We start from the raw sequence: 25,670 nt of genomic DNA on the forward strand, positions 1-25,670 counted from the left end.
TGATTATAATACAGTCGACTCTCGATAATTCGAAGTTGGAGGGACCCAGAAAAAAGTTCGATTTATCGAGAGTTCGAATTATCAAGAGTGGTAGGAAGTAAGCGGCTACGCTTGCTGAGTTATGAACTGGAAATAAGTATGCGTGTATTGATTTACGCTATGCCTTTACTCACCGTTTTCGCTAACTGTTTTTTCTTTATTTTTCTTTGTGCACCTTCCTACAAAGCATGTGTGCCCCAAATATGTCCGTCCGCCCGTCTACACCATGTAGTCTAATTCGGATGAAAATCTTCGTCCTCGTTCAACAGAGTGTTACAGGGCACCCGCAATGTGAGGCGTTCTATCACGTTTCAAATTACTCAGAGCTTCGAATTGTTGCGAGTTGAGTGGATACAGCTTCGAATTACCGCGTGAAGAGAGCAACCTAGCTTCGAATTTTACTTCGCTTTATAGAGTGTACCAAATCGTATTGTTTTTATTCGAAATAGTGAGAGTTTTCCAAGGGACTACTGATATACTTCGAATTATCGAGAGTTTAGAATTATCGAACGTTTGAATTAGCGAGAGTCGACTGTATCAAGAAAATGTGTTAAACTAGGAACATTAATACTGTTCGCTTTCTGCACTGTGATATTTTTAAAATATTAAAATATTATATTATAAAATTTCTAATCATTTTATCAATTATTTATGATAGCCAGAAATTTATTAGGTTAAATTACTTACGGTGCTTTCAGAAACGGAATTTCCCACCAGAGCGGAGCTTGTGTGTGGAGTTTAGCTTAACTTTTCAAATAGTTCTTTGCTAATTGTTCTGAGTCCTTCCGAACGGTCCATGCACAGGCATCAATTCTAACTGGTCGGACAGACGCTTTTGCTCTTCAGTTAAACGGTATACTTCATCTCTTTCCTGTTTCGTCAGAGGTCGACGTTTTAGGCGTGCCGCAATCACTTTCTGATAAACCTCCATGATCTATGGGAAATGGAAAACACAAATTTCAATAAATATAATATAAGTCGAAATTTCTCGAATAACTACCTCCTGATCGACGCGATCGAGCTTGCGTTTCACTTCAATACGTTTCATTTCATCCTTGGCCATCGATTGTAGCTTTCGTATTTCATTAGAGTTGTACTCCGCAATGACGGCAAGCTCTGTGCGTACGCGATTGATTTCGGACAGTATTTCATCATCTTGTTGACTTTTCGGCATATCGTCTGCATCTAGGATACCTTGTTCTATTAGCTCCTTGCGAAGCCTTCTTTCGATGCTGATACCGTTCTTTAACAGTGCCACGGCACTGCGGGCATTATTACTATGCGTGACATCTGAGCTGCTATTACTGTTTTCGTTGCTTGTGCTGGTGCAATCCGGATGTAAGTTCTCCTCCATCAGAGCCGACACCAGACGTTGTGTTAGGGGCCCAGTGATTCCTTCTCCGCTGGAAAAAGAGAAATGAAAACAAAATGAAATATTCGGAAGGATGATCTTTAGCAAAACTGGGACAATGGCCCTTCAATCTGCCAATCTGCCAAATATAAAACATAACTTCTAACATAGATAGCTTACATTATCTTCTCCTTTTTGCTCAGATCGCCATTGGTAAGATTCTTTGACTTGGATTTAGATGCAGCTGAGTTCGCTACACCATCCTGTTCTTCCTTTATATCGTCTGCTGCCCATTGGGTGCTGTAGTGAGGGCCGAGTTCGGGAATCGGGGGAATAAGGGGTCCTGAATACTCCTCCAATAGATCATCCAATAGTTTAAGATCTTCATGTGAGATTGGCATGCAATATGGTTCAACCGATAGCCAAAACTTGTTTGGTGTATCATTCTTGGGTACGATTGGCTTCGCATCGCTATTTAAATGCTGTAGATGATGATTTTGCGGTAAAAACGGTACCGCATCCATGCTGTCGTCTGTGTGCTGCGACGGTGCAGGAGACGGTGGAACCAATGTCGAGGAGTGTTTCATTTTCGATATTTTAAGCTGCTGGCCAAGCAATTTACCAGCGCTTTCGCGGAACTTTTGTTTTTCCTCCAACCGCTTCCGTTTTCCTGGGGAGGATGGTGCCCTATCCAAATGCTTTCCTTTACGCTCACGTCGTTCATCGGCCTTGTCTATTGTTTCCAGTTCGGCTTTCAAGACACGAGACCGTAGAGCAACTGTCGATAGAAGCAGTTCTAACTCAAGCTGTATAGTATCCAAATCTTCAGCTGGAATAAGCTCTTCGCTATTGTTTTGTAAAGCTAAAATGAGTGACAAGCGTAAAATGTAAGGTGAGAGAAATTGTTTGTAGTTGAAACTGTTAAGAAGCATTCTACTTACCAGCTGTATATTTTGGTAGTACTTTTGCATTTTCCGATGTTTTAACATGTGGAACCAGCACGGATTGTTCTGGAGATCCGGGTGATGGTACACTGGTCACCAATGATGGTCGCACAGGCGGGAGTCTACTGCCAGGTACGACACCTACAGCGTTCGGTGTTACAGATGGTCCAGCAGCAGGAGTGGCCGCAGGAAAGCTGGACCGGCTTTTCGAAGACAGTGACATTCGCTTGATCAATCCTTTATCCGTCATGGTTTAGCAGAAGCAACACCCGATAGATCGCGATAGTTTGTTTACAAAAATGATCAACACAACCATCGATTGGTTTCCCTATTATTTGTAACCACTCTCACTTAGATGCAAAGAAATTGCACATTGGTGACCTACTGCCGGAACTAAATTAACGCAAACGATTAAACAATGTTCTCGGTTACGATACTTCCTACAGCCAATGTTTTTTGCACAGGCTGAAAAACGGCTCAAAATAGTATTCCAGATTTTCGCTGCATCGTATTTCTAGCTGCTATAATTTTGATGTAGTGTTGGACAACTCAAGGCAGCCATTTGCACCCATATGATTCGTCTAGCAGAAGAGTGGAACGGAACCCAGTTCCTAAAAATGACATTTTTTATTTAAATTTTAACAGTTCACAAAAGCGGTCTTAACAGTTGTCAAATCTCTATAAAGATAACAACAACAACAACAACAAGGTCTTAACAGTTCGTAATGACTTATTGTCTCTTAAGAGGAGTTTTCCATAATTTAATTTAAAAGTTTTTGGTGATTCTGGTTGAAAGGGAGAGGGAGGGGGGGGGGGGGGGGGGGCGCGGCGACAGCCGAGCGGTAGCGCCGGTTAGAAAAACGGCCCAAGAGCGCCGGGGCTCTACACCTCGACGGCGTGGGTTCGAATCCCAACCGAGACCGGACCCTCCCCTGTACAAGAGGACTGACTATCCACGTTCCTCGGGTTCCACACTACAGCGCGACGTCGTCTAACAGCAGCTGAACTCCATATAAAAAAAACCTAGCGCTAGATTTTTTTTGCATGGAGTTCAGCGCCTGTCAGGCGACGTCGCGTTACGCGACGGTGCAGTCTGGAAAGCGTGTTCAACAGGGAAACAGGTCTCGTAAGCCTTTAACGGGCAGGCATTACCAAGAGGTCGTTACGCCAAGAATAAGAAGCTTGAAAGTCCACTATTGCTGAAATTGTACTTTACACAAATGCATTAGGAACCGACGCACTATGTATGTAGATGGTTTACAAAGTATTTCAAGAATCTTATGTACTCTATTGGTTAACAACTAAATCGGCGATACTTGAGCTTCAAAAAAATTAAAATGTTGCTTCAATTACGAATTTTAAAATGGTACAGCCGTCTGAAAATGCTTGTACGGTTTAATTCCACACCTTATTTCACTTAAAATTGAGCTTGGTCGTGAGGAAAATATTCGTCGGATCTAGAACAAATTAATTGTGTAGCTCATCACGTATATCTATTTCCGATGATTATGTTAAACTACTTGCGCATACTTACCCACAAATTCTAATGCTCTTGCCTGATCAATTGTATAAACTTGAAAAAACAATAGTAATTTTTAATACATATTTCGGCACGTATGCAGTACATCTTAATGCATAATTGCTCTTTTTTAATATATATGCTTTCAGAAGCGCCTGGTATGGCATCCGGCATAAGTATGGTGCTTATCGAATAGTTTGTTATTAGCAGTAGCTGTCGATTTTTTCGCAACGCATAAGTATATATTTAGTACAACAAAAAAGCTGATTATTCAATGCGATGGATTTCATAAATTCATCATATATATACGTATAGAAATATGTATATACACATTGACCGGTCCAATGCCGATCAACCGATGAGCTGGTAAGAGAAAATCAATATAGTGTGCAATATTTTACAGGTTTCTTCTGACTGCGTAATATTATGGAATCCTAAAAGGCACAACAAGGTTTTCAGTGTGGGTAACTTTTATCTCTGAGACGGCACAACGCGATTTATGGACCATCGTTTTGATCTGAAACAAACAGTTATAAGTATCAGTTTATAAAAAAAGAACCCTACGTCTTTCCATACATATCGTAACTTACCATACTCAAATCATCGGGCGCAATTGGTGCAGAGGCTAGAACTGGTTCAGGGTTTGGTATATCCTTCAGCAAGCTTGCGTTATCCACCTGATTCGGATGGTTAACATTGCTCCACTGTTGTTGCAGCCTTTGTGTGTATATTTTGATTCGATCATTATATTCACTAGCTTCTAGCTTTTGTGTATCCATAGCGGCAACGTCAATTATGTTTCTAAAATAAACAATATAATTATTTTCTTCAACAATAAAACAAAACTTTTAACTCATTCATTACTCCGATGTTTCTTGTAGTATTTTAGCCAGAGCAGACTGTTCATCTTTCTTGGGCACGGAATTTGTATACTCCTGGCCAGTAATTGTTTCGCTATCCGTACGACGCACAGCCGGACTATTGCTTACAGGATCAGCCAAAAGATGCGTTCGCTCGTTTGCTTCATTGCCCTGATGCAAATGGATTGATGGTTAAAGACAGGGGTTTCCTAAAATATTCATTTTTTGCCAACATCACTAACCTGCCCGGATGAGTCTTCCTGACAAGAGAAGCACCTAGACGCATAGTTCCAAAGTGACCGCATGCATTCCATGGCTCGGCTGAATATGCAAACTTTACTTTACTCTTAACTAAACTTTATTAAGTTTGATAGTTGACGATGGCTAATGAAATTCTCCCAGCATCAGAAAAAAAGAGACGTGAAGCGATAACAAATTGAACCAGAAACGTAGGTTGACACAAGCTGTGATGCTTTGTTTTGATATGGGAAACCCAGTGATGTACATTTCTACTTGCACCCACATATACTCCCTCAATTCTTAACATTGGAACGCGATACTCAAAGCTAAAAAATGGCATTTAAACATTGTATTTTACACTTTTTTTAGAAAATGTCCATAGAAACATTCCATATTTATATATTATCAACTTCGTGCAAGTCGTGAGGGTTGTTTTCGCTCAATTTCTATAAAATCTTTTTCAACAAGATTAATAATTCAAGGGTGAGTCGAATAGTTTCTTTTGAACAAGGCTACAGAGGTATAGTTTATTTAACTATATTTTTAGCAATTATCTCAAGGCACAAACTAAGTTACTACTTACTAATACTGATAAATAGGTCTAGGATGATTTTTTAGACAAACTGCAGGAAATCGTATTTTGTAAAGCGTTTATTTTCGTTTCATTGGAAAGAAATGATTAAGTATACATGTAAAATCACTGGGATATCCTATGAATCAACTTTATTCTTTTCTATATGGTCTATGTAAGCCCCAGTTATCAGTTGATGATCATCTAACTCGAACGTACGTTTCAAATCTTCCACTATCGCTTGACCCTCCTCAATAGTTTGATTGGGCTTTAAAACCACCTCGAACTCTAGGTAGTTGCCTAATTGTTCCACCTCATCTAAATGCACTCTCGTTTGGCCGTATAGGAACAGTAGCCGTCTCTTCACAACTCTTCCTCGTACACCGATGGTTTCCGCAAGAATTTCCTCCAGGCAGTGGGGTTCATCAATGTCCATTTTGGAATACTCTGAGAGTTTTGGTCCGGGGACGTCGGGCCGGGAGTAGCTGATCAGCTCCGACTTCTTATGCTGCAACAAAAGAAACGAAAATTTCATCAAACGGACGTGTGTAGGGGATTTTACCGAATATTCTTACCGTTAAATAGCGGAGCTTAAGTCGCCCGACAGAAGTGACGAAAAACACATCGTTCTGGTGAATTACGGTGCCTTCAGAATTGGTGAGTTCTTTTGCAATTGCAACACGACGCTGGTAACCGTCAGGACCATCAAGCTTTGCTTTTAATTCAATGTTCCTAAATTTCGGTTCGTTAACTGTGTTGCTGGCCATTGCTTCAGATTCAGTTTCAATTGATTTTTGATTAAATCTTTACTTCTATCCTGTAGTTTGCTAAATGTTCAACAATGGTATGTAGTTATGCGCACTATTTTGGCGGTCTTTAAATGCCCGATTTGACAACTAAGCAAATGCCACAATGGTAGATCTGCATAATCGGTAATTTGAACAGTTTAACGATTCGATGCAATGGATGTTTAGGTAGGTTAGTTTTAATGTATTTTTGGAGCATAAGCATATCAATCTTTCCAAAGTGGGGTTCTTTGGGTTCGATTCAGAATTTCAATGTTTACCATTTTTGGTTGTTCAACTATTGACCAAATTTTGTCGGAAGTCCTGATACTAAAACTATGTAATATGGGCAATTAATTTCACTATGTAATATGGCAAATTAATCAATTTACATTAATTACATATTAATAGTGCTTGATAAGTAAGTTCAATAAACAATAAACAATTAAAACAAATTAAATCAATAATCGACCCTTGTATTGATGGACCAAGAATGATTCCGAAGCAGGAAACCAATACAAGTGCACGGCTTATAAAGTTGGGTAAGGAAGCTTAAATAGATCTTGTCGTTGGTCGCTATATTCGACCTTTGTTTAGTACTTTCACGTGTTCTTTCAACATTCATTATTTTCGGACACTTATAGAAAATTTAAGGCGACAACATAGTGTATTATTACATTACATTTAATTACTACGTAGACCAGTTAATGAGAGTTTATAATAAAATAATAAAATACGGCATGACACAATGTCGCTGATGCACATGAAGATTATGAACCTGCTTCCTTATAAACGATATTACTCGTTGTAACACGTGTTGAAAGGACGAAGGATTGCAGGAACAAGATCTACGCCTACCCTGGAGAATCTGAAAGTATGTAGCTTGTGTCGAGTTTCAATTACTGGTGCCCTCTAGCACTATGTTATATCGGTAAAAGCCCTAGCGCACGCAAATCCAAACACACAATCATCAAATGCTGTATATATCTCTTTAAATAAAGAAGCTTTATAGGGTGTTACACCTTGGTTTTGCCATTTGCCATTTGAGTCGAATTTTTAAGATTACTTTATCGTGTACTTAAACGTAGTAAACATTGCAACACGTTCTCCAGCGGCGAGTTTGCGTTTGCTGCGTAAAACTAACTATTACCCTCTTCCTACAAATAGTAACCGCGTGAGGTCTTGGAGCCTTTGCCCCAATCACGCCATGTTTTCACATTTAATCGATATCATCGTCGTCATCTGAGATGGTATACTTTTTCTGCGAACGTTTCCTTCGCGCAGGCGTTGCCTTCTTCGCTGACGAGGTCGATGAAGTAGATCCTTTTGATAGTTTCAGCTTCATTTTTACACTACCACCTTCTTCGTCGGATTCTTCTTCCTCTGCTAAAACAAAAAGGCACGAATAAAATCAATTAGAATCGATGGGGAGTTGTAGAGTTTGTTGTCAGTTCTTAAATTAAAACACAAATCGGAGAAAGGGATAATGTTGCTAGGGACAACACGGCTCAGCGGACTATTTCATCCAGCTTGGGTTCGCACCACATATAGAAACATTTGATAAATTAAGATCACATTCCTAAGTACAATAATTAATGAAGAGGACATTGCAAAATAAACCAAAATAAGTAATAGCACCCATTGTGACTACTCACCTTCTTCGTTTGACTCTTCTTCTTCGTGGTTGTCTATAATTTTAGCCTTGGCATTCGAAAACACCGACTGCAGCTCGAGACTGTCCTCATAGATGAGAGACGCCTCCTCGTTGTACGTCTGCGCGTTCTGACACAGCAGGAAGAAATCATTTTCCAAGTCGGCAAAGTCCACGTACTTCGCCTCGTCGATGCGGGCCAAGATTTTCTTGATGTCGATCGGCTTCTTAATCACCTCGTAGTAATCTGGCAGGTCGCGCCGTGACGGCAGCTTGAGGAACGGTTTACTCAACACGCGCCCATCAGCGTCCGTGTACTTGATCACGGCCTTCAGTACCTTTTTCATCTGTTTCTTGATCTTCGGATCGGTGGTGCCCTTTTTGCGTTTCGTCATCGTCGAGATGATGCTCTCATCGTCCGAATCATCCCGCCCTCGGCCTTTCCGCTTGCGACCCTTGCGTTTCTTTTCGCGTTCTTCCTCCTCCAGCTCCTCGTCAAAATCGGCCCCATCGTCGATGGCCTTCAGCCACTCCTTCTCGGTGAGGCTGTCGGTGTAGTCGACTTCCTTGCGCTGCCTCGAGCCCCGTCCCAGGATGGACGTTTCTTCCTCGTAGTCCCACCGGTCTACCTCCTCGTCCTCCTTCACCAGCCAGTCGGGCAGCTCACCTTCGTCCAATAGCCGGGGCTTCACTTCTTCCGCCTTCCGCTCGGTATCCATCTTTTTGAACAGCTCCAGCTCGTCGTCGGTACGCGCGATCATCAGATTGATCATCTCATCGTCCGGCACCTCGTTTTCCTCCTCCTCGTCCATCTCGTCCTGATGCAGGATGCTTTGGAGGAACTGCTGTCGCTCGCTACCGGTCGACTTCTGATCGAACATACCGGCCTGGATGACCTTTTCGTCCATGTTGAGCTTGTAGCGGGCCGCCGCCAGTATACGCTCCTCGACCGAGTTCACCGTCATGAGCCGCAGCACACGCACCTCGTTCCGCTGTCCGATACGATGGGCACGATCCTGTGCCTGCAGATCCTGATGTGGATTCCAATCGGAGTCGAAGATGACGACCGTGTCGGCCGTCTGCAGGTTCAGTCCAAGGCCACCGGCGCGGGTCGATAGCAGGAAAAGGAAATAGTCGGAGTTTTTAGAGTTGAACTTTTTCAACAGATCGCCACGCTCCTCGGACTTGGTCGTACCGTCCAGTCGGAGGTAACCGAAGCCACGCCAGGACAGATAGTCCTCAATGATCGTCATGCACTGTGTCATCTGACAGAAGAGCAGCACACGATGACCGGTAGCCTTGAGCTTCGGCAGGATACGATCGAGCAGCTCAAACTTTCCAGACGTACGGTACAGATCTGGCCCCGTAACCGTACCCTGCACGCCAATATGATCGCAATACTTTTCCTCGATGTGCTGGAACATGAACGGATGGTTGCATAGCTTGCGCAGCTGAACGATTGTGTTCATGAGTGCCTTCGCGCCACCCTTGCCCTTATTGCCTTTCTCGGAGCCGTCGGTCAGCAGGACACCCTTGCTCTGCATGTGCTTGTATAGGACGCGCTGCAGCCCGGACATGTCGCACTTGATGATGTACTCGACCTTATCCGGCAGCTGCGACTCTACCTCCTTTTTCAGGCGGCGCAACAAGAACGGTCGCAGCACTTTGTGCAGACGGCGGATGATGAGAATGGTCTCTTCTTCGTTCAACTCCACCTTCTCGCCAGTCGTTGCGAACGGGGCATTGAACCACTGTTCGAACGTGGAGCACGATTTGAAGATTGACGGTAGCAGGAAGTTCAGCAGCGCCCACAGCTCGGGCAGTTTATTCTGCAACGGCGTTCCCGTCAGCAGCAACCGATGTGGAGCGTTGTAGTGCGTATTCAGTACCTGCGTTAGCTTGCAGTGATGATTCTTCATTCGGTGACCCTCGTCGATGATCATGTACTTCCACGAGATCTTCGCCAGCACCGCTTTATCCTTGATCACGTACTCGTACGTCGTAAGCAGCACGTTGAACTTGGTCGCCTTCATCTGATTCTGCACTGCTCGGCGTCCGGCCGGTGAACCCTTGTACGCGACGACACCGACAGCCGGTGCCCACTTCTCGAACTCCAGTACCCAGTTGGAGAGGGTCGATAGCGGTACGATCACCAGATACGGACCGTTGTTTTTCTTCTTCTCCATCAAGTACGTAACGAGCGCGATCGTTTGAATCGTCTTGCCCAGACCCATCTCGTCCGCCAGGATGCCGTTCAGATTGTTGTTAAACAGCGATACCAGCCACTCGAGACCCTTGATCTGATACTCCTTCAGCTTTCCGTTCACCAGTATCGATGCTTGCTCCGTTACCTTCTCGTGTACCGTATGAGCGATGCTGTAGTACGTCTGCTCCTCCGTCTTGTACTCGTCGTCCTCAACCTTCGCCTTTTGAATGACTTCCTTCGTCTTGGCCTCGTCGTTCAGTTCCTCCTCGGTACGCTTCTTACCTTCCGACTCTTCCTCATCGTCGTCCGCTTCACCATCGGATATGACGTACTCCCAGCCTGGATGCAACTGCAGCCAACCGGAAAGGTCGCGCAGGAACGGTGCCTCGTCGCCAGAGATGATCTTCCCGGTGGCCGTCTCCATCACCGTCACCCGACAATCGGACGCCTCACAATGCTCATCAAGGTGCTCGATGTCGCCGCTCTCCAGAATGTGCCGCTTGAGACGCTTCTTACGCTGAATCTCGTCGTCCTGTTTCTTCTTCTGGTCCACCTTGTGCTGTTTGACCATCTCCGTAAGATTGCAGATGTATTCGTCAGTCTGCGACAGCAGGAACGCCAACCGCTTATCTTTCTTCTGATCGATAAGCTTCCTGTAGCCTTCCTCGTCCTCCGCCATCAACCTGCGCATACGTTCCTTCTCGATGCGCTCCTGTTCCTTCTTCTGCTCACGTTCCGCGTTTGCATGGTAGTTCATGACGGCCTTATTCAGCCGGCCGAGCTTGGCGATGTTGTTTCGGTGGTACTCCTTAAAGTCTTTACCGTGCTGCAACACCGAGGCCAGGAACTCCTGGTGCTTCTGGCGTCGTTTGCGCTCGGCCTCCAGTTTCTGTTGCTTCTCCAGCTTCTCCGTCGCACGCGCTTCACGCAAACCTTGTCGCTTCGTGCGCTTGTATGCCTTCACGTTGACCGCCGTCTCCAGCGTCGTATCGCGCCTGGTGCACTGGACGATTTCGCTGCGCAATTGGCGCTGGAAATTGAGGACACGCAAAGCACGCAGCTCAATCTGCGCATGGATACGCAAGTCCTCCGGCATGGAGGCTGGTAAGTTGCTCAGTTCCTCTAAGCGAAGCGCGATCCTTGCGGCAACACGGTTCTCGCGCTCCTGCAGAATCGTTATCGGATCGAGTCCGGCTGGTTTAGCGACGGTTGTGACGCGATTTTGTTTTGACATCGGTTGCATTGTCGGTGCCGGTGCAGCTGGCCGTGGTCCGGGTCCCCCAGCTGGGCCTTGCGAGCTCGGGCGCACCGGTTGTCCACTGGTCGGAGGAATTTGCTGTTGCGCATGCTGGTGTGACTGCGGTGGATGTGGTTGTTGCTGTTGTTGCTGCTGCTGTTGCACCTGTGACTGCTGCTGCTGCGCATGATGTTGACTATGTTGGGCTATTTGCGGTGGTCCACCCATTGCCATGCCAGGCATTGGGCTTTGATTTGGTGGCATTCCGCCGCTACCTATCGGAGGCTTGTTTGGACCACCCATCGCATCAGGTGGACCCCCTCCCGGGGGTTGTTTACCCGGTGGTGCACACGGTTGTGGCAAGCCTCCGGGTTGGTTTGAACCTTGAGGAGGCCCTTGCTGGTGCTGCTGCGGACCACCCGGCTGTTGCTGGCCCGGCGGTGGCTGTTGTGGTGCTCCCTGCGGTGGCATGCCCGGCTGCGGTGATGGTCCACCGGGAGCATTGGGGTATCCACTGGCCGGAGGTGTAGGACACTGCGGTGGTGTTCCATCGGGGCGCTGGGCTAAAATTTGTGATGCAAGCTGCTTACTGATCGGTTGATGACGGGTGAGCAAACGGTAGGCCATGATTTGTCCGCGCAGCTGATGGAGTTGTGGGGCGTTTAGATTTTGCTGCTTAGAATTGGCGCGCAGGGCTAATAGTTGTGAATAGCGTGGATCTTCCTGGAGGCCTTTCTCTTCCATCGAATCGATCGCACGCTGCAGCGCATTTAAATTCTCCTGCCCTGGTGGTGGCGGCGGAGGAGCAGTTCCGGGCATCATCCCTGGACTTGAAGTTCCTGGAGGTAAGTTCGGTCCTGGACCCGGGCCACCACCCGGTTGCATTGGTACTGGTGGCGGCGGACCCTGAAAATGGGAATGGGAGCAAAAAACCAACTGGTTATTATCAATTGTTTCAGTTTTTCGGCAGAAAAGAAATTGGCTACTACGACTTTAATTGGATAAAGTCTATATTCAAATAATCGATTCATCAATTAAAATTTTCATTATTCAATTTTTTTAAATAACAATAAAATGTTTAATGTGAAATTCGTTAGATTTATATATGAACAGGCTACATATGTGGATTTTTGGGTGAAAGAAAAAGAATTTCAACGCAAAATAAGATTAGTTGGCCAGTTCGACTGTACATCTCTAAATTAGCGCTCAGTGTAAATAGCGAAGCACTGAATAGAATCAGTTCATCACACAACCTTCAGCCTATTTACACGGGTTATCTTCATACTAACACACCACCACTATCGCACGACAGCAACGTAATTATTTCTCTCTAGTAATCTGTCATTTGACAGTGACTCGGCGGAGGCAAATGTCACACCGCAGGTTCAGATTGTTCAGATCTTCCATCAACGAAGTCAGGAAAAACTAAGCGTCCCACTTTACCAAGTAACTAAAGTACACCTAACATGAGCAACGATGGTGAAATACTGGAGGCCTTCGAGCTGGCAGTCAAATTAGTAAAGCAGTGCAACGAAATTGTACTGGAAGGCTATCGGACCGCCTCCAAGCGCGTCGACGTAAAAGGCAAACATTGGGATTTGGTGACCGAATACGACCAACGGGTGGAAGACGTTCTGCTAGCCGGCATAAGGGCCCGGTTTCCGCATCATAAGTTTTGTGCGGAGGAATCCTCGGCAGCATCCGGAGAAAAGTTGACACTCGGTTCGGAACCTACTTGGATCATCGATCCTATCGACGGTACGGTTAACTTCGTTCGGGGGATACAATTTACTTGCATCTCGATTGCGTTGGCTGTGGACGGTCAGCTTGTAATCGGTATCATCTCCAATCCTTCGAATAATGAGCTTTACACTGCCATTAAAGGCCAGGGAGCATTCCTTAATGGAGCACCAATAAAGGCCCGTACAACCGAACTGGTAAGCGAAAGTGAGTGGTTGTCGCAAAATTCATGTTGTTATCAGACATTTTGTTTTCATTTTAGCTGAAAGACGCCCTGGTAGGTCATGAATTTTCCATTGGCAGCTACCAACCTATACGGGCGGCTTTGTTCGAGCGCGGAAAACGATTCATTGAAAAATGCCTGGGACTAAGAGCATTTGGTTCGGCTGCTCTTTCATTGGCATATATTGCAAGCGGCCAAATCGATGCGTATAGTATTCAGTTCCTGAAACCCTGGGACATCGCAGCGGGTGCGTTGTTGATAACGGAAGCGGGAGGAACGGTAACCAGCATTACCGGTGGGGCGTACGATATTATGAAGCCGGATATTATTGCTGCGTGCAGCGACGCACTGGCTACTACATTGTTAAAGATTATAAGAGAGGTTGATCTTGATTTGGCTGAACAAAAGCAAACCTAGTGCCTTCGAACTTCAACTGACATAACCATCATTCCGGCCTACACCGGCCATAGTATGCGTAAAATAAACGATAACCAGTTTTCAAATACGTTTCCCTCTCAGTTATTAATTCTTTTGAATTCGAACTGTTAACAAAATAAAACCTACCGCATTCGGAGGCATTGAATGACCGGGATAACCACCGGGTACCATTCCTGGTGGTAGAGGAGGTCCCTGACCGGGGTGTCCCGTCATTCCTGGATGTGGAGGAACCGAATGACCCATTCCAGGATGTGGCGGATGTTGCGGCATGTGCTGTGGTCCTGTTGGAGGCATATGGTGTGGAGGGCCAGCGGGACCATGTCCTGGACCACCCTGAGGCCCCGAAGGTGGGCCATTCATATGCGATGGATGCTGTGGCGGTGGCACTCCGTGTGGATTTGGCGGTGGCCCACCGTGAGGTGAAGGTGGCACTTGCATGGGCATATGCGATCCTGGCGGAGGCCCTGGCTGCGGAGGTACATGATGGCCCGGGGTGGGCATGTGTGATGGGCCTTGACCTTGTCCAGCATGTGGAGGCGGAGGTTGCTGCTGGTACGGGCTATGTGGAGAAGGTGACGGTGCAGGGCTTTGGGAAGGAGGTCCCATAGGGCTAGGTGCTTGAGGCGGAGGCATCGGACTGTTTTGTGGAGTCGGGCTAGCCATCTATTATCTTTTTTCGTCCAAAATTCACACCAACACACTTTTTCTGAGCCCACTTGACACTCGTATCGCTAACCGATTTTTTTTCAGAGCGAAACGGATCAACTAGCCCTCTGAAAGAAAATTTTCACTGTCGCTTGTCTTTGCACTAGAAAATGGCTGCCAGTTGAGTGTGATTGTGTAGCGTTTGCAACGCCGACCGCAAACAACGCGCTTTGGCCACAGCACAGACACTCCAATGCGGATAAAAACAATTCCACCCGCACCTCGGAAGCCAGCCGTTGCCGGTAGACACTGTTTAGTGCACTATTTGAATGATTTATGCAACTTTTTAATTCAAAGCATCTCAGAAAATTATTCTTTCATCGAGCTTCGTTCGCGTCTGCAACATAGCCAAAAAACAGATAGCGTGGTATGTTCGCATTGAACCTAGCAGGTTCGTTCTGCTCTTTCTAAGAGAATTATACACATTTGTGTATAGTTTTCCGGTGTTTGTGTTTTAACTGTGAAAGTTGCATAAGCAAACGCTTCACAAGTTATGAAATATCAAAAATTGATTTAAATAATGCTTGAGAGCGACTAAATTTATCTAAAAAATTGTGCAAACAAGAGTGAGTCTTGCTGCGGAGGTTGGTAGTTCCGAACCATTTATCATCAGTTTTAGGTGAATGATCACTAGCTAAAATGCTACATCACTGGAACAGCGCATTCCGTGTTGCCAGATTATTTGTGATTATTAAAATCACACCACAGATTTTGTACCGGTTTAAGTCGCTTGGAGGCGCAAGACGTTTTTTCACTACGGGCAAATATGTTTATTAATCAATTTGAGTGATATCAAATTTAAATCGAAATAATAACCATTTTTTCGGTTTATGACTGCAAATATTCTGCTCGCCGTTTAATTGTACAATTGTCTACGAACAGTTTACGACCATGCCGAGAAAGAAGACAACACCGATTTTAACAGGAGCGACGAATAGCAGATACATTTATTTTCATCGTGGCTGTTGTTCTATTCTGCCGTTCAACAACATAGAGTAGCCGTGCTATGAAATATTTTTCAAATATTGTTAAACCATTCCACGTCGATCCATGTGTGTGTCCATTTTCATGTTTACCATCCAGCAGCAAGGATAGCGTTGTATCTGTATCATCCAATCTTTTAATTAATCAAACTAGGTTCTACAGCATTTGCAGTCAGCGCCCGATTCAGAATCTTTACATTTGGGCACTCTCCCATTAAAAACTTATTCATAGATATCTTCCTTGTCAGCGATGTACTGAACGATATCGGCAGGTCTAAATAGCTTTTCTGCGTCTCCATCGGGAATTTCGAAGCCTACAAGCAAAATATATGCGATTAACAATCTGGCCGCTGGGTAGATAAGCTGATTCGTATCATACCGAATTCATCCTCCATCGCCATTATCACCTCAACGTGGTCCAGCGAATCCAGTCCAAGATCGTTGATAAAGTGCGATTCCAAAGAAAGCTGTAAGACACAAGCAAGGAGAGGTATAGTTGATGTGAAAAACAAAACTAGTTCGCCGCAATCAGTGACCAAGCAAGCAATGGGCATAAACAGTTTCAGGCAACGAGATATTTGGCACCAATACAAAAGGTTTTTTTGTTTAGAAAGAACTCAAGAAACCGTGCTAATGAACGTACCTTTTCTGGGTTTACTTTGTCGTACAGCTTTAGTACGAGCAGGACACGCTCTTTGATCAGTTGAAGCGTAAGCGGTTCCTTGGCGCTGTACTTTCGTACTATCTCTAGTTGCCATCGACCGTTTTGCTAAGGATTGGGAAAAGATTGGGCGAGGGCGAGAAAAAAGAAAACAAAACCAATCAAATCACTTTCATTCCGCACCTTATCAGAGGAAACTTTGTCGTATGCGCCAACAACTTTCAGCACTCGCTGCTTAATATCATCTACGTTCGGCTTCGATGCGAAAGATCTATGCCAGGTCCATACTTTTAGCTGGGACAAACGAGCATCGGAAAAGGGTGTTACATAAATAGTGCTATTACTTCGGACGAGCGGAACAACAAGACGCAGGGTTTCTAACCTCAAACGGGGACAGCAGCGCAGAGTTCGAGGCTCCGGCAGCGGCTGTCAGAAACTTCTGATTACATTGGTCCCTCCGGGTTACCGTGGCCGACGATACCGAACGCAAAACCATGCAACGGAGCAGAGGCGCATTTCGGCAAGTCAAACCGCGAACACTGTTCACCAACGATGCCATTCTGAAGCAGTCGCTTAATGCACCGCGATCTTAGAATATGATTTCACTGGAGTGCAATCGCGAAACTGTTTCGTGAAAACTTTGATCTTCTCAAAGGACCTGGCTGAATGACATTTGTTATGTAAGTAGAGTAGAGGTGTTATGAATCTGAACCCACCGGTTCAAACTGTTCCGGGCCGTTGAATTATGAACCCTGTAATATACAGTTCAAACTATGAACTTATCTGGATTTCTACGGACGAAGCAATGCTTGAAAGATAAGATAAAAAAATACGGTAAAATCCCAAATGAAGCCCCCCCGGCTCCGCATCGTCGTCATTTGTTCCACGTTTGCGCCTGAAAGTTATGCAATAGGTGGCACATCAATTCAGTTTGAATATTTGAACCGTTGATTTTCCGTTAGAAGCTGTAATGATTTGAACTAATCGGTTAAACTGAGCAAGATGGACATCATAAACCAATAAGTTGGACTGAACCAATAAGTTGGGGCCCGTGGGCCCCCCTCATACCACACCCCTAGGTTGATTGCGTAGCCGAATTTTCATAAACTCATGCAAGTAATGCATGAGGGAGTTCATGTTGTACATCCTTTTCAGTATAACCAAAATCTTGAATTTAACTAGACATTCAATGCAAACGGTTCACACAACGGCATTTGTTTCGCCCATTGCATACCTTTTAGGTACATCCGCTCACAAATGGTGTAGCCACGACAGCGATTTCGGCAGGGGGGGCTTCATTTGGGATTTTACCAAAAATACTATTCGAACAATATATAAAATGGTAAAAGAGTAAACGAGGTCCCTGCCTTCGTTTTTTAGCTGATATATCTGAATCTGATATCTGAATGTATGATACATTAATTCGTTAATTTCGAACTACGAGTATTTGAACCGACCCGGTTGACAAAAATTCAAATTTTTTGCAGCTGTCATGTAGTACCAGCAAGTTTTTCCATGGCAGATTGCTGGGACTCTTGCTGGAACTACATAGTACCAGCAACAATGTCAATTTCTGTCAACCGGGGAGTATTGTGTGGACCGTTAATATTCGTCTATGCAATCAAACTAGCATTGCGGAATGTGTGGGCCTACGGGCCCCCCTTATTTTACAAAAGTCCTAGCGCAGTCTGCTCGGTGCGCTCGCTGCGGGTGCGCCGCCGTTTCAAATTCATTTCTTTAGCTAAACTCATTGTTTCATCCTGTCCATCATGTGTGGTATAGTTTACAAAGTAACTTAACATGTAAGTAGTATGTTAAACTTCATTCAACCTTCACTACGTGATTAGTTTAAACCGTTATGTTCTTTTAAGCGAACCGTTAGCGATAAAATATTCGAAGAGAATGGATACTTTGCGCTTTGCATAGCTTCAGGCGCTAAATGTGAACCAGTAGGAAGAGGAGAATCTAACCCGGGGCCTTATTTACTCTTTTACCGGATGTATTATAGCTGCACATTGATACGCCTACGCGTATGCGACACATAATACATGGTGTTTACTACATTCGGGTTTCAAAGGACTGACGATTTACTAAATGATTCGGGAGTTCAAATCTGGTTCTTTTCCGTCCCTTTTAGTCCCTTATGTTTATTATTGCAAAAATAACATTTAAAGCTTTTCCTTGTGCTATACAAACTCCGCGCAATTGAAGGTAGTCCATAATTTGAGATGCTGGGTTTGTGATTTGGCTTTGCTATATTCCATTTTTGGAATCAGTAATAAAACGTAAAAAAATGTGAATTATGTAATAGTCCCGTAAGAATATGTTTTAACTTGTTGTTTATATACGAGGTTTTTTTTATTGAAAGTATGGTAAAAGAGTAAATGAGGCCCCGGGCTAGATTCTCCTCTTCCTACTGGTTCACATTAAGCGCCTGAAGCTATGCAAAGCGCGACGCATGCATTCTTTTCGAATATTTGATCGTTAACTGTTCGCTTAAAAGAACATAACGGTTTAAACTAATCACGCAGTGGGGGTTGAATGCGGGTTAATATACTTTTTCATGTTAAGTTACTAGTAAGTAAACTATACCACTCATGATGGACAGCATGAAACAACGAATTTAGCCGCAGAAATGATTTGGAAACGGCGGCGCGCCCGCAGCGAGCGCAGCGAGCGGACTGCGCTAGGTCTACCGAAAAAGAGAGTTTGTTATAGTTTTGAGAAATAAGCCGCACCCCTAGGTTGATTGCGTAGCCAAAATTAACGATATAAACTACGTTTCAAATACTCGTAGGTTGAATTTAACGAATTAATGTATCACCAATTGCATACATTCAGTTTAAACGTCAACAAGAGGTGTAGCCACGATCGAAAACATGGCGGCCGGGGCCCCATTTACTCTTTTACCGAAAGTATGAAAAAAGGCAAATTTCTTGTATGATTCTTCAACATTTCTTGTATGATTACTAAAGTACAGAAAATTCAAATTCAATTTCAGTAAAAAAATAACTTCAATCTGGTTGGAAAAATGTAGCCTCAGATTTTTTATGGCAAAAGTAGAATGCACTACTACATTATGTTAAGGTCGAATCTAGTTAAGGTAAACAGTAAAATACCTTTACGTGGAAGGTTTTCACTCAAAAACAAATAAAGAAATAAAAGTCGGATTGATGAGAAATGATAATAGAGAGGGATGTTTCTCATAAGTTACGATGTCCATTTTCGACTGTGAATAAATGCTTTGGGAACACTGGTATAGTTAAATAACCTAATGATTGCAGAAAAATTCTCTGGAAATCATCACAGACAGGTCATCATTATCACTATTCGATTCACTGGTACCGTTTCCACGTGAGGGCTTTTCTGTTTCACCACCGACGTCCTCTTTTTTCAGTAAATTATCATAAATTTCTGCCTCTGTGTTTATCTCTGATTGTTCAGCGGTTACAGTGGTGTCCCCAAGGAGCTTTAATTTCTTGCCGCAAAGTACCGCTTCATCGGCCAAATGTAAGTTATTTTGTGCAAACTCTCCAGGCCGTTTCGGGTCTTTGAACTGCAAAAACCACAGCTCCTGCACGGTTTGCCGTAACCCGGGTATCCCGTTCACCTGTTCGAGAAGCTTCGGATACTTGCAGATCACCTTCATACAGCTGAACCGTAAGCTGTCTTCAAATGACGCGGCATTTATCAGCTTGATGGACGATTTAGCAGACGTGGAGGAAATCATAGGAAATATTTTGACCCCGTCCTCTCGAGGAATGCCCGTGTAGGCTCGGCCGAGGGAGCGCCGATTAAGGAAGAACTCGAGCGTGCCGCGATGCATATCTACGTAGATGCCGATGATGCGGCCTTGGCTGAACTTCTTGCCGTAATATTTCAGCTGACCATTGTGCTGCGCCAGACCGCGGTAGGAGTAACCCCACGATTGATCGTCTAGCCCGAGCACGCTAGCGAACGCAAATCGATGTCGTCGTAGATCCACCTTATCAGTGCCGATGCCAAACATCTGAAAGAAACCCGTCAAAGCAATGGTTTTTATTCACAGGCTTATCAAATATACTAAATGCTTTATAGTTAAAATATTGTTCACACTTTTTATCCCTTAGGATGACGTAGTGTAGAAGAATCGCAAAACCGGTAAGGTGATAAGAAAATGTCGCTACTACTTCAAAATACACTAAAATCTCGGTTTCGAACGTGAAGCCAATAAAACGATTAGCTAGCAGCAGACGACGACAGATTGTAATCGCCGACTCCCGATAAATGTCTCGACCGGATATCAGCGCGTGTTTACGTTACACCAACATAACGGCCAAATTCTCATGAAAGCACGCTATCGATTTGAACTGTTATCATTTACGCGCAGTGTTTCGAGTGAAACAGTCACTGGTAGATTTTCTCAAAACTCTCCTGCTGAACGGAAGCAAACATGAAATCTTGTCTTTGCATCGTATTCGCAATCTGTGCTGCGTTGATGCAGTTTCATGGCGCGACGGCAGCACGTTGCGATGGAATTCCAGGAGGAACCTTACTGATGTACAGTCCACAAGAGTGCAACCGATACTACGCTTGCCAGCACGAAACCGATCATGAGTGGTATTGTCCGCCGGGTGAATTTTTCAACCCTCGTAATCAGCAATGTGAAGCCGCGTGTCCTACGCAACCAGGTAATTAACCAGGACTACGCAGTCCAAAGTCAGCCAAAAGCAACTCGCCGTGATTTGTACTTATTTGTTTCATTGTTTTTTGCAGATCTATGGTGCGCGGGCGTTCCGGATGGAGTATTTATACGGGTGCCACCGACGGAGACTCCGAACTGTCAAAAATACTACACGTGTTTTGGAGGGTTGATGATCGCTAACTTCTGCCCACAGGGATTCCTTTTTTCGCAGATTCGTCAGGCCTGTGGTTTCGATCCAGCAGAATGTTAATGTGAATTTACTAAAATAAGCATATTAATATACATGTTTCTAACATTACAAAAAACGTTATATGGAACAGTAAAATGTGTTAGCTTGCAAAGATGACAATTTCAATTAAAATATTTTTGGTAAAATATTGCATTGAAGCAATTTTTAAGTACAACGTATAAATATTGCCAATAAAATTTAATCAAAGTGTATTCTATACGCGACCAATGTATATTTTTATATTTAAAAAATCTGCCTACTATTTAAAAAAACTATTTACAGTACGAAAAGCAATATTTATAAACAAAAATGTCAAGATCACGATATAAATCTTTACATATTCCGCCATGTGTTGCTGAACTGAGTCTATGTTATTCAAATTAGCCTGTTCTTTGGACAAAATTACATCGTTCAATTTTTTAAACGAACTTCTTATCAGATTGTATTTTTTGCCGAACATTTCGACTTGACATGTAAGGAATATAAATATACATGTGGAACTTAAAAACAGGGTCAATAAATTATCTTTATCACGTTAATACCCTCGCCGTCTGGAGTAGTCCTTTTATATCGTGCGGTTCCTGCTCACCAAGATTATGTACATGGCATCAGCCTGAGCGATAAAATCAACGAAATAAACCGAACACGCGCTCGATAAAGTCTAGACGATAATTGAACGTGGTGGCTCATTCAATTTGGCTTGCTAAACGTCAGCGGAGGTTAGTTTTCGGTAGAGTTTTGCGTAGTGAGCAGCAATGAAAGGTATGTCTCGCAACTAAGCTGAATTGGTTTAAAAATAGAAAACTGACCGTCGAATGCAATTCCAGGTCTCGTGTTGAGTTTCACCTTGATATGCATTCTAGTGTCCTCCGTGAGTGCATTTTTCTGCGACGGCATACCAGCAGGGATGAGAATAAGATTCCCGTTGCCAGAGATCTGCAATGAGTACATTTCATGCCACCATGGCACCGAACACGAATGGCGTTGTCCCATGGGACGCTTTTTTAGTCAACGAGCACAACGCTGTGTGAATGCGTGCGATCCAACCGAATCCATCAATATTTGCGTAGGGCTAATCAATGGTATTTTACTGCGGCCCCCACTTTCGGAGTTCCCCTTTAGCTGTCGGCGTCACTACGAATGCATCGGAGGTAACATGATTACGAGAGAATGTCCACCGGGCACCTTTTTCTCGCAATTGGCACAGAGTTGCGGAGCGGTACGTGAGGAGTTTTGCATTCCAGATTAATCGTTAAGTTGGAATAAGTTGACTTTTTAACAATAAAAAATCGAGAAGTTAGATTGGCTATGATGTCGTGACGATCGTTACTTACAATGTCCGTTCCGGAAAGCGTTGATAGGATTTTAATTTCCCAATAATGGTGTCGTCCTCGCATTAGCGGTTCGTTGCCCCGTACTACCGAAGTACCTTGGCTGTAGACAGGGTGGAATATTACTTTCTTACCCGATACTACGGTTTCCGACGTGGACTCTGCGTCCCATGTCCAGTCCAGCCTCGAAGAGGCATCTTCTCCACATTTACATTTTACTGCTTTTTTTGTTGTATGTCTCCATCGCATCCCAACAGGATATTCACAGTTACAAAACGAGACGGAGCCGTTCTCATCGCTGGCTTTGGACGTGCTGGGGTTTATCAGTCTATAGCGTGTAGGGCAGGCCATTTCGGAGTGAATCTGTGAATAAGAGGTAAAGTTATTGTTGGATACGTGCGACGTATGCAGTAATGTTGTGCGTAGTACGAGTTTTTTTTCGAAAAAAAACTAAATATCTAATGTTCGTTCTACTACCTTAGGTATAAACATGCAAAACCAAACAAAACTCAAGGAAGAAATTGCGCTAATTCACACTAAACAATGTACCGGCATTGATTCAACAGTAGCAAAGTGACGCATGTTTATGTTAAATTAGCTGCACTTGCAAGGATTTTTTGGAATATTATCACTTTCTGGATGGTGTAACCTCTGCCGTGTGTTTTTCGTGCAAAATTGATAATTTCAAAGCTTTCCAGAAAACGCCTGATGATGGTATGGGAAATATAACCAAACTGGAACAGTCCAATTTTTGACACTTTACTGCTTCGGCAATGTAAACAATAACATGAAGTCTCCTTTCTAGTGTTGGCAGAATCAGAATTCCGAAGATTCGAAGATTCAATCCTAGGGACGGATTCAAAGGTTTGTTCCATCGGGATTTGATTCAGATTTGATTTGTTTGGGACTTGATTTGATTCGATTCTGACTTGATTCCAAACTATTTGAATCGACTCAAATAGATTTGAAAAAGTAGGGCGTTTGTTCGCGCGTAGGACATTTTTAGAAGGAAATTCTGAGCTGCCTAGCGGGAGGCAGTTAGTTTGCGAAGGCCCAGGAAGCTGGATTCAAAAGCCGTACTGGTGTAAATCCTCGCCGAAGAAGAAGAGAATTTTGTTTTAGTTATGGCTGTGAGAATGGAATGTGAGCTAAGTTTATAAACTTTATTTATTTAAGGGCTTACGAGACTTTTTACTGTGTACGTGGATAGTCAGTCCTCTCGTACAGGGACAGGTCAGGTCTCGCTTGAAATTCGAACCCACGCCGTTCAGGTGGTGAGTCCCGGCGACGTGATTTTCTTACCGGCGCTACCGCTCGGCTGTCGCGGACTCCCACTTTCTGGTTACGGAAAAGTTAATTTTGTTTCTGGCTACGGAATTTTAATTTATACTTCTTCTTCTTCTTCTTCTTCTTCTTCTTCTTCTTCTTCTTGGCGTAACGACTTCTTGGTCATGCCTGCCCGTTAGGGGCTTACGAGACTTGTTTCCCTGTTGTACGTGGATAGTCAGTCCTCTCCTACAGGGGAGGGTCTGGTCTCGGTTGGGATTCGAACCCACGCCGTCGAGGTGATGAGCCCCGGCGCTCATGGGCCGATTTTCTAACCGGCGCTACCGCTCGGCTGTCACGGACCCCCTTTAGTTTAAACTATTTCCACTATATTGTCGTTTAAATTTTGATATGTATATTCATTTATAAACAACTTATGACTCGTTGGTATAGGTGATTTTTGCTAACACTTTTTTCACTAGTTGATAGAAACACATTTTTAACAGGCGGAAACATTACACGTGATGTTGCTAAGTTTCGCCTTTGTGTTTCGCGCTTTACGTATACTTCGCATACGTTTAATACAGTGATGATTAATGATATTTGTTTGACCAAGGTGAGTTCCAAAGGAGTTGATTACATAGCCCCGTTGTGGTACCGCCAAGTTAAACATAGTTTGTGTGGCTGTGGTTCTCCAATAAAAATAATTCGCCCGCGCAAGATTATTACGGTTAGTACGGTTGTGAAGTTTTGTTAGTTTTTTGGAACGAAATTGAAAAGCATGGCACATAAAATAATCATCTGAGGTAGCCAATACAACGACACACTTTATACATACCATAAGAGCATGCGTGAAACGTGATTCATGATCGTTTACAATTTCCGAATTAAAGTGAGTAAAGACTTAACTTTGTGGAACTTCCAAGATTAACATAGACAATTGATGTTTCTTTTCAGTATTTTGGAACCAAAAGACTTTCGTTTGCTTTTCAATTTCAACTCATCAATATTTTCTTAAGGTCTTGGATGGAAACAAATATTTCGGGCAATAATAGTGTGGCAAATATTGAAACTAGAGATAACATTGCTGAATACGCTTTCTACGGCTGAATAATACAGAAGTAGATCTACTGTATACAGATGATTCGAGTGTGACAACCAAGCTCGAATTGATTGTGTACATGTTGATAAGAATACTCACTCAAGGCCCGGTTCGTATTGAGCGCAAACGAATGTCCCAGAGAATGACCACTGCACTTGTTGATTACGTTTTTGCATCACAGTCGGGTAGAGATGCTTCCGCTAGAAAGCGACACGGTATACTAAAGCGAATCGAAGCTCAAGCTGTTCGTATATAAAGTAGATTACTCGGCGCCTTGAAGCGAGACTGTCTATCTGGAAGAAGAATTCAAAACCCGGATCAAAGCGGATTCAAACGACGTACAATCAACACCCTCGAAAGTACATTTTTATAATGAGATTGTTTTTGAAGAAGATTCATGGCTAAACTAATAATTTCCAGTTCATTTAGAATAAAGTGTAAACATGCACGCTAGTTTTGCTTCGCCCTATCTACTCGGCATTTACATGGTTGAAGCTGGAAGAGCGTATATAAAGCAGAAGTATAGGTTTGAACATTACCAGAACATTACAATTTTTTTAAAGTACATTTACATTAGCGTTGTGCATCGGCAAATGTAGAGTGGAAAAAAGATGCATAATTTAACCTTGAATTTTAAAATTATCATTATGCATGCCTTGGCTTATTATCACTGCATCATTGAACTACTTCCACTGCATCTAAGCAATAAGGCGAAGAAATAGAGCAATTTGTGTGATAAAATGGAAAGGTACTTGATTAGTACAGTTTTTGTATAAAATTTTAAAATGCGTATTTTTTATTGATGGAATTAGATGAAGCACAAAGCTTTAAAAAATCCTCGTTACTTTTCAATTAGAATATTTAATTTATGTGGCCTTAGCAGCACGGCCATCAAGTACTGAGCA

At 43.6% G+C, this 25,670-nt stretch overlaps 7 protein-coding genes across 11 annotated transcripts; 1 reads left to right on the forward strand and 6 right to left on the reverse strand.

Moving 5' to 3' along the window:
- Nucleotides 1-663: 663 nt before the first annotated feature.
- LOC131272432 (transcriptional adapter 3) lies at nt 664-2,849 on the reverse strand. Its single transcript, XM_058274157.1, has 4 exons — nt 2,332-2,849; nt 1,571-2,252; nt 1,040-1,442; nt 664-973 (listed from the first exon to the last, which is right to left on the reverse strand). Exons 1-4 carry the CDS (start codon nt 2,582-2,584, stop codon nt 806-808), a joined length of 1,506 nt encoding a protein of 501 aa, XP_058130140.1. The 5' UTR covers nt 2,585-2,849; the 3' UTR covers nt 664-805.
- A 1,247-nt stretch (nt 2,850-4,096) lies between these two features.
- Nucleotides 4,097-5,171, reverse strand: LOC131258500 (uncharacterized). Its single transcript, XM_058259825.1, has 4 exons — nt 4,956-5,171; nt 4,718-4,884; nt 4,444-4,654; nt 4,097-4,370 (listed from the first exon to the last, which is right to left on the reverse strand). Exons 1-4 carry the CDS (start codon nt 5,025-5,027, stop codon nt 4,278-4,280), a joined length of 543 nt encoding a protein of 180 aa, XP_058115808.1. The 5' UTR covers nt 5,028-5,171; the 3' UTR covers nt 4,097-4,277.
- A 418-nt stretch (nt 5,172-5,589) lies between these two features.
- Nucleotides 5,590-6,371, reverse strand: LOC131258542 (uncharacterized). Its single transcript, XM_058259877.1, has 2 exons — nt 6,100-6,371; nt 5,590-6,032 (listed from the first exon to the last, which is right to left on the reverse strand). Exons 1-2 carry the CDS (start codon nt 6,289-6,291, stop codon nt 5,664-5,666), a joined length of 561 nt encoding a protein of 186 aa, XP_058115860.1. The 5' UTR covers nt 6,292-6,371; the 3' UTR covers nt 5,590-5,663.
- Nucleotides 6,372-6,972: 601 nt separating this feature from the next.
- LOC131261034 (ATP-dependent helicase brm) lies at nt 6,973-14,833 on the reverse strand. 2 transcript variants are annotated; one of them, XM_058262921.1, is made up of 3 exons: nt 13,931-14,833; nt 7,965-12,309; nt 6,973-7,692 (listed from the first exon to the last, which is right to left on the reverse strand). In XM_058262921.1, the coding sequence occupies exons 1-3, from the start codon at nt 14,465-14,467 to the stop codon at nt 7,529-7,531; spliced, it is 5,046 nt and encodes a 1,681-aa protein (XP_058118904.1). In that variant the 5' UTR covers nt 14,468-14,833; the 3' UTR covers nt 6,973-7,528. The 2 variants fall into 2 exon arrangements, with proteins under 2 accessions (XP_058118904.1, XP_058118903.1); XM_058262920.1 differs by having other exon boundaries at nt 6,973-7,695.
- On the forward strand, nt 12,828-13,934 carry LOC131261035 (uncharacterized). The gene is made up of 2 exons (XM_058262922.1): nt 12,828-13,340; nt 13,406-13,934. Exons 1-2 carry the CDS (start codon nt 12,870-12,872, stop codon nt 13,781-13,783), a joined length of 849 nt encoding a protein of 282 aa, XP_058118905.1. The 5' UTR covers nt 12,828-12,869; the 3' UTR covers nt 13,784-13,934.
- Nucleotides 14,834-15,425: 592 nt separating the features above from the next.
- Nucleotides 15,426-16,833, reverse strand: LOC131271610 (acyl carrier protein, mitochondrial). Of its 2 annotated transcripts, none has more exons than XM_058273099.1 (4): nt 16,536-16,833; nt 16,136-16,261; nt 15,872-15,959; nt 15,426-15,806 (listed from the first exon to the last, which is right to left on the reverse strand). In XM_058273099.1, the coding sequence occupies exons 1-4, from the start codon at nt 16,710-16,712 to the stop codon at nt 15,715-15,717; spliced, it is 483 nt and encodes a 160-aa protein (XP_058129082.1). In that variant the 5' UTR covers nt 16,713-16,833; the 3' UTR covers nt 15,426-15,714. The 2 variants fall into 2 exon arrangements, with proteins under 2 accessions (XP_058129082.1, XP_058129083.1); XM_058273100.1 differs by lacking the exon at nt 16,136-16,261 and adding an exon at nt 16,337-16,447.
- Nucleotides 16,834-19,043: 2,210 nt separating this feature from the next.
- Nucleotides 19,044-24,874, reverse strand: LOC131272678 (SPRY domain-containing SOCS box protein 3). 3 transcript variants are annotated; one of them, XM_058274503.1, is made up of 3 exons: nt 24,865-24,874; nt 22,401-22,760; nt 19,044-20,162 (listed from the first exon to the last, which is right to left on the reverse strand). In XM_058274503.1, the coding sequence occupies exons 2-3, from the start codon at nt 22,746-22,748 to the stop codon at nt 19,425-19,427; spliced, it is 1,086 nt and encodes a 361-aa protein (XP_058130486.1). In that variant the 5' UTR covers nt 22,749-22,760; nt 24,865-24,874; the 3' UTR covers nt 19,044-19,424. The 3 variants fall into 3 exon arrangements, with proteins under 3 accessions (XP_058130486.1, XP_058130484.1, XP_058130485.1); XM_058274501.1 differs by lacking the exon at nt 24,865-24,874 and adding an exon at nt 22,947-23,105; XM_058274502.1 differs by lacking the exon at nt 24,865-24,874 and adding an exon at nt 22,875-23,105.
- Between the last annotated feature and the right edge of the window lie 796 nt (nt 24,875-25,670).

Source organism: Anopheles coustani, chromosome 3 (assembly GCF_943734705.1).
Source record: "Anopheles coustani chromosome 3, idAnoCousDA_361_x.2, whole genome shotgun sequence".
In the NCBI taxonomy this organism is placed as follows: domain Eukaryota; kingdom Metazoa; phylum Arthropoda; class Insecta; order Diptera; family Culicidae; genus Anopheles; species Anopheles coustani.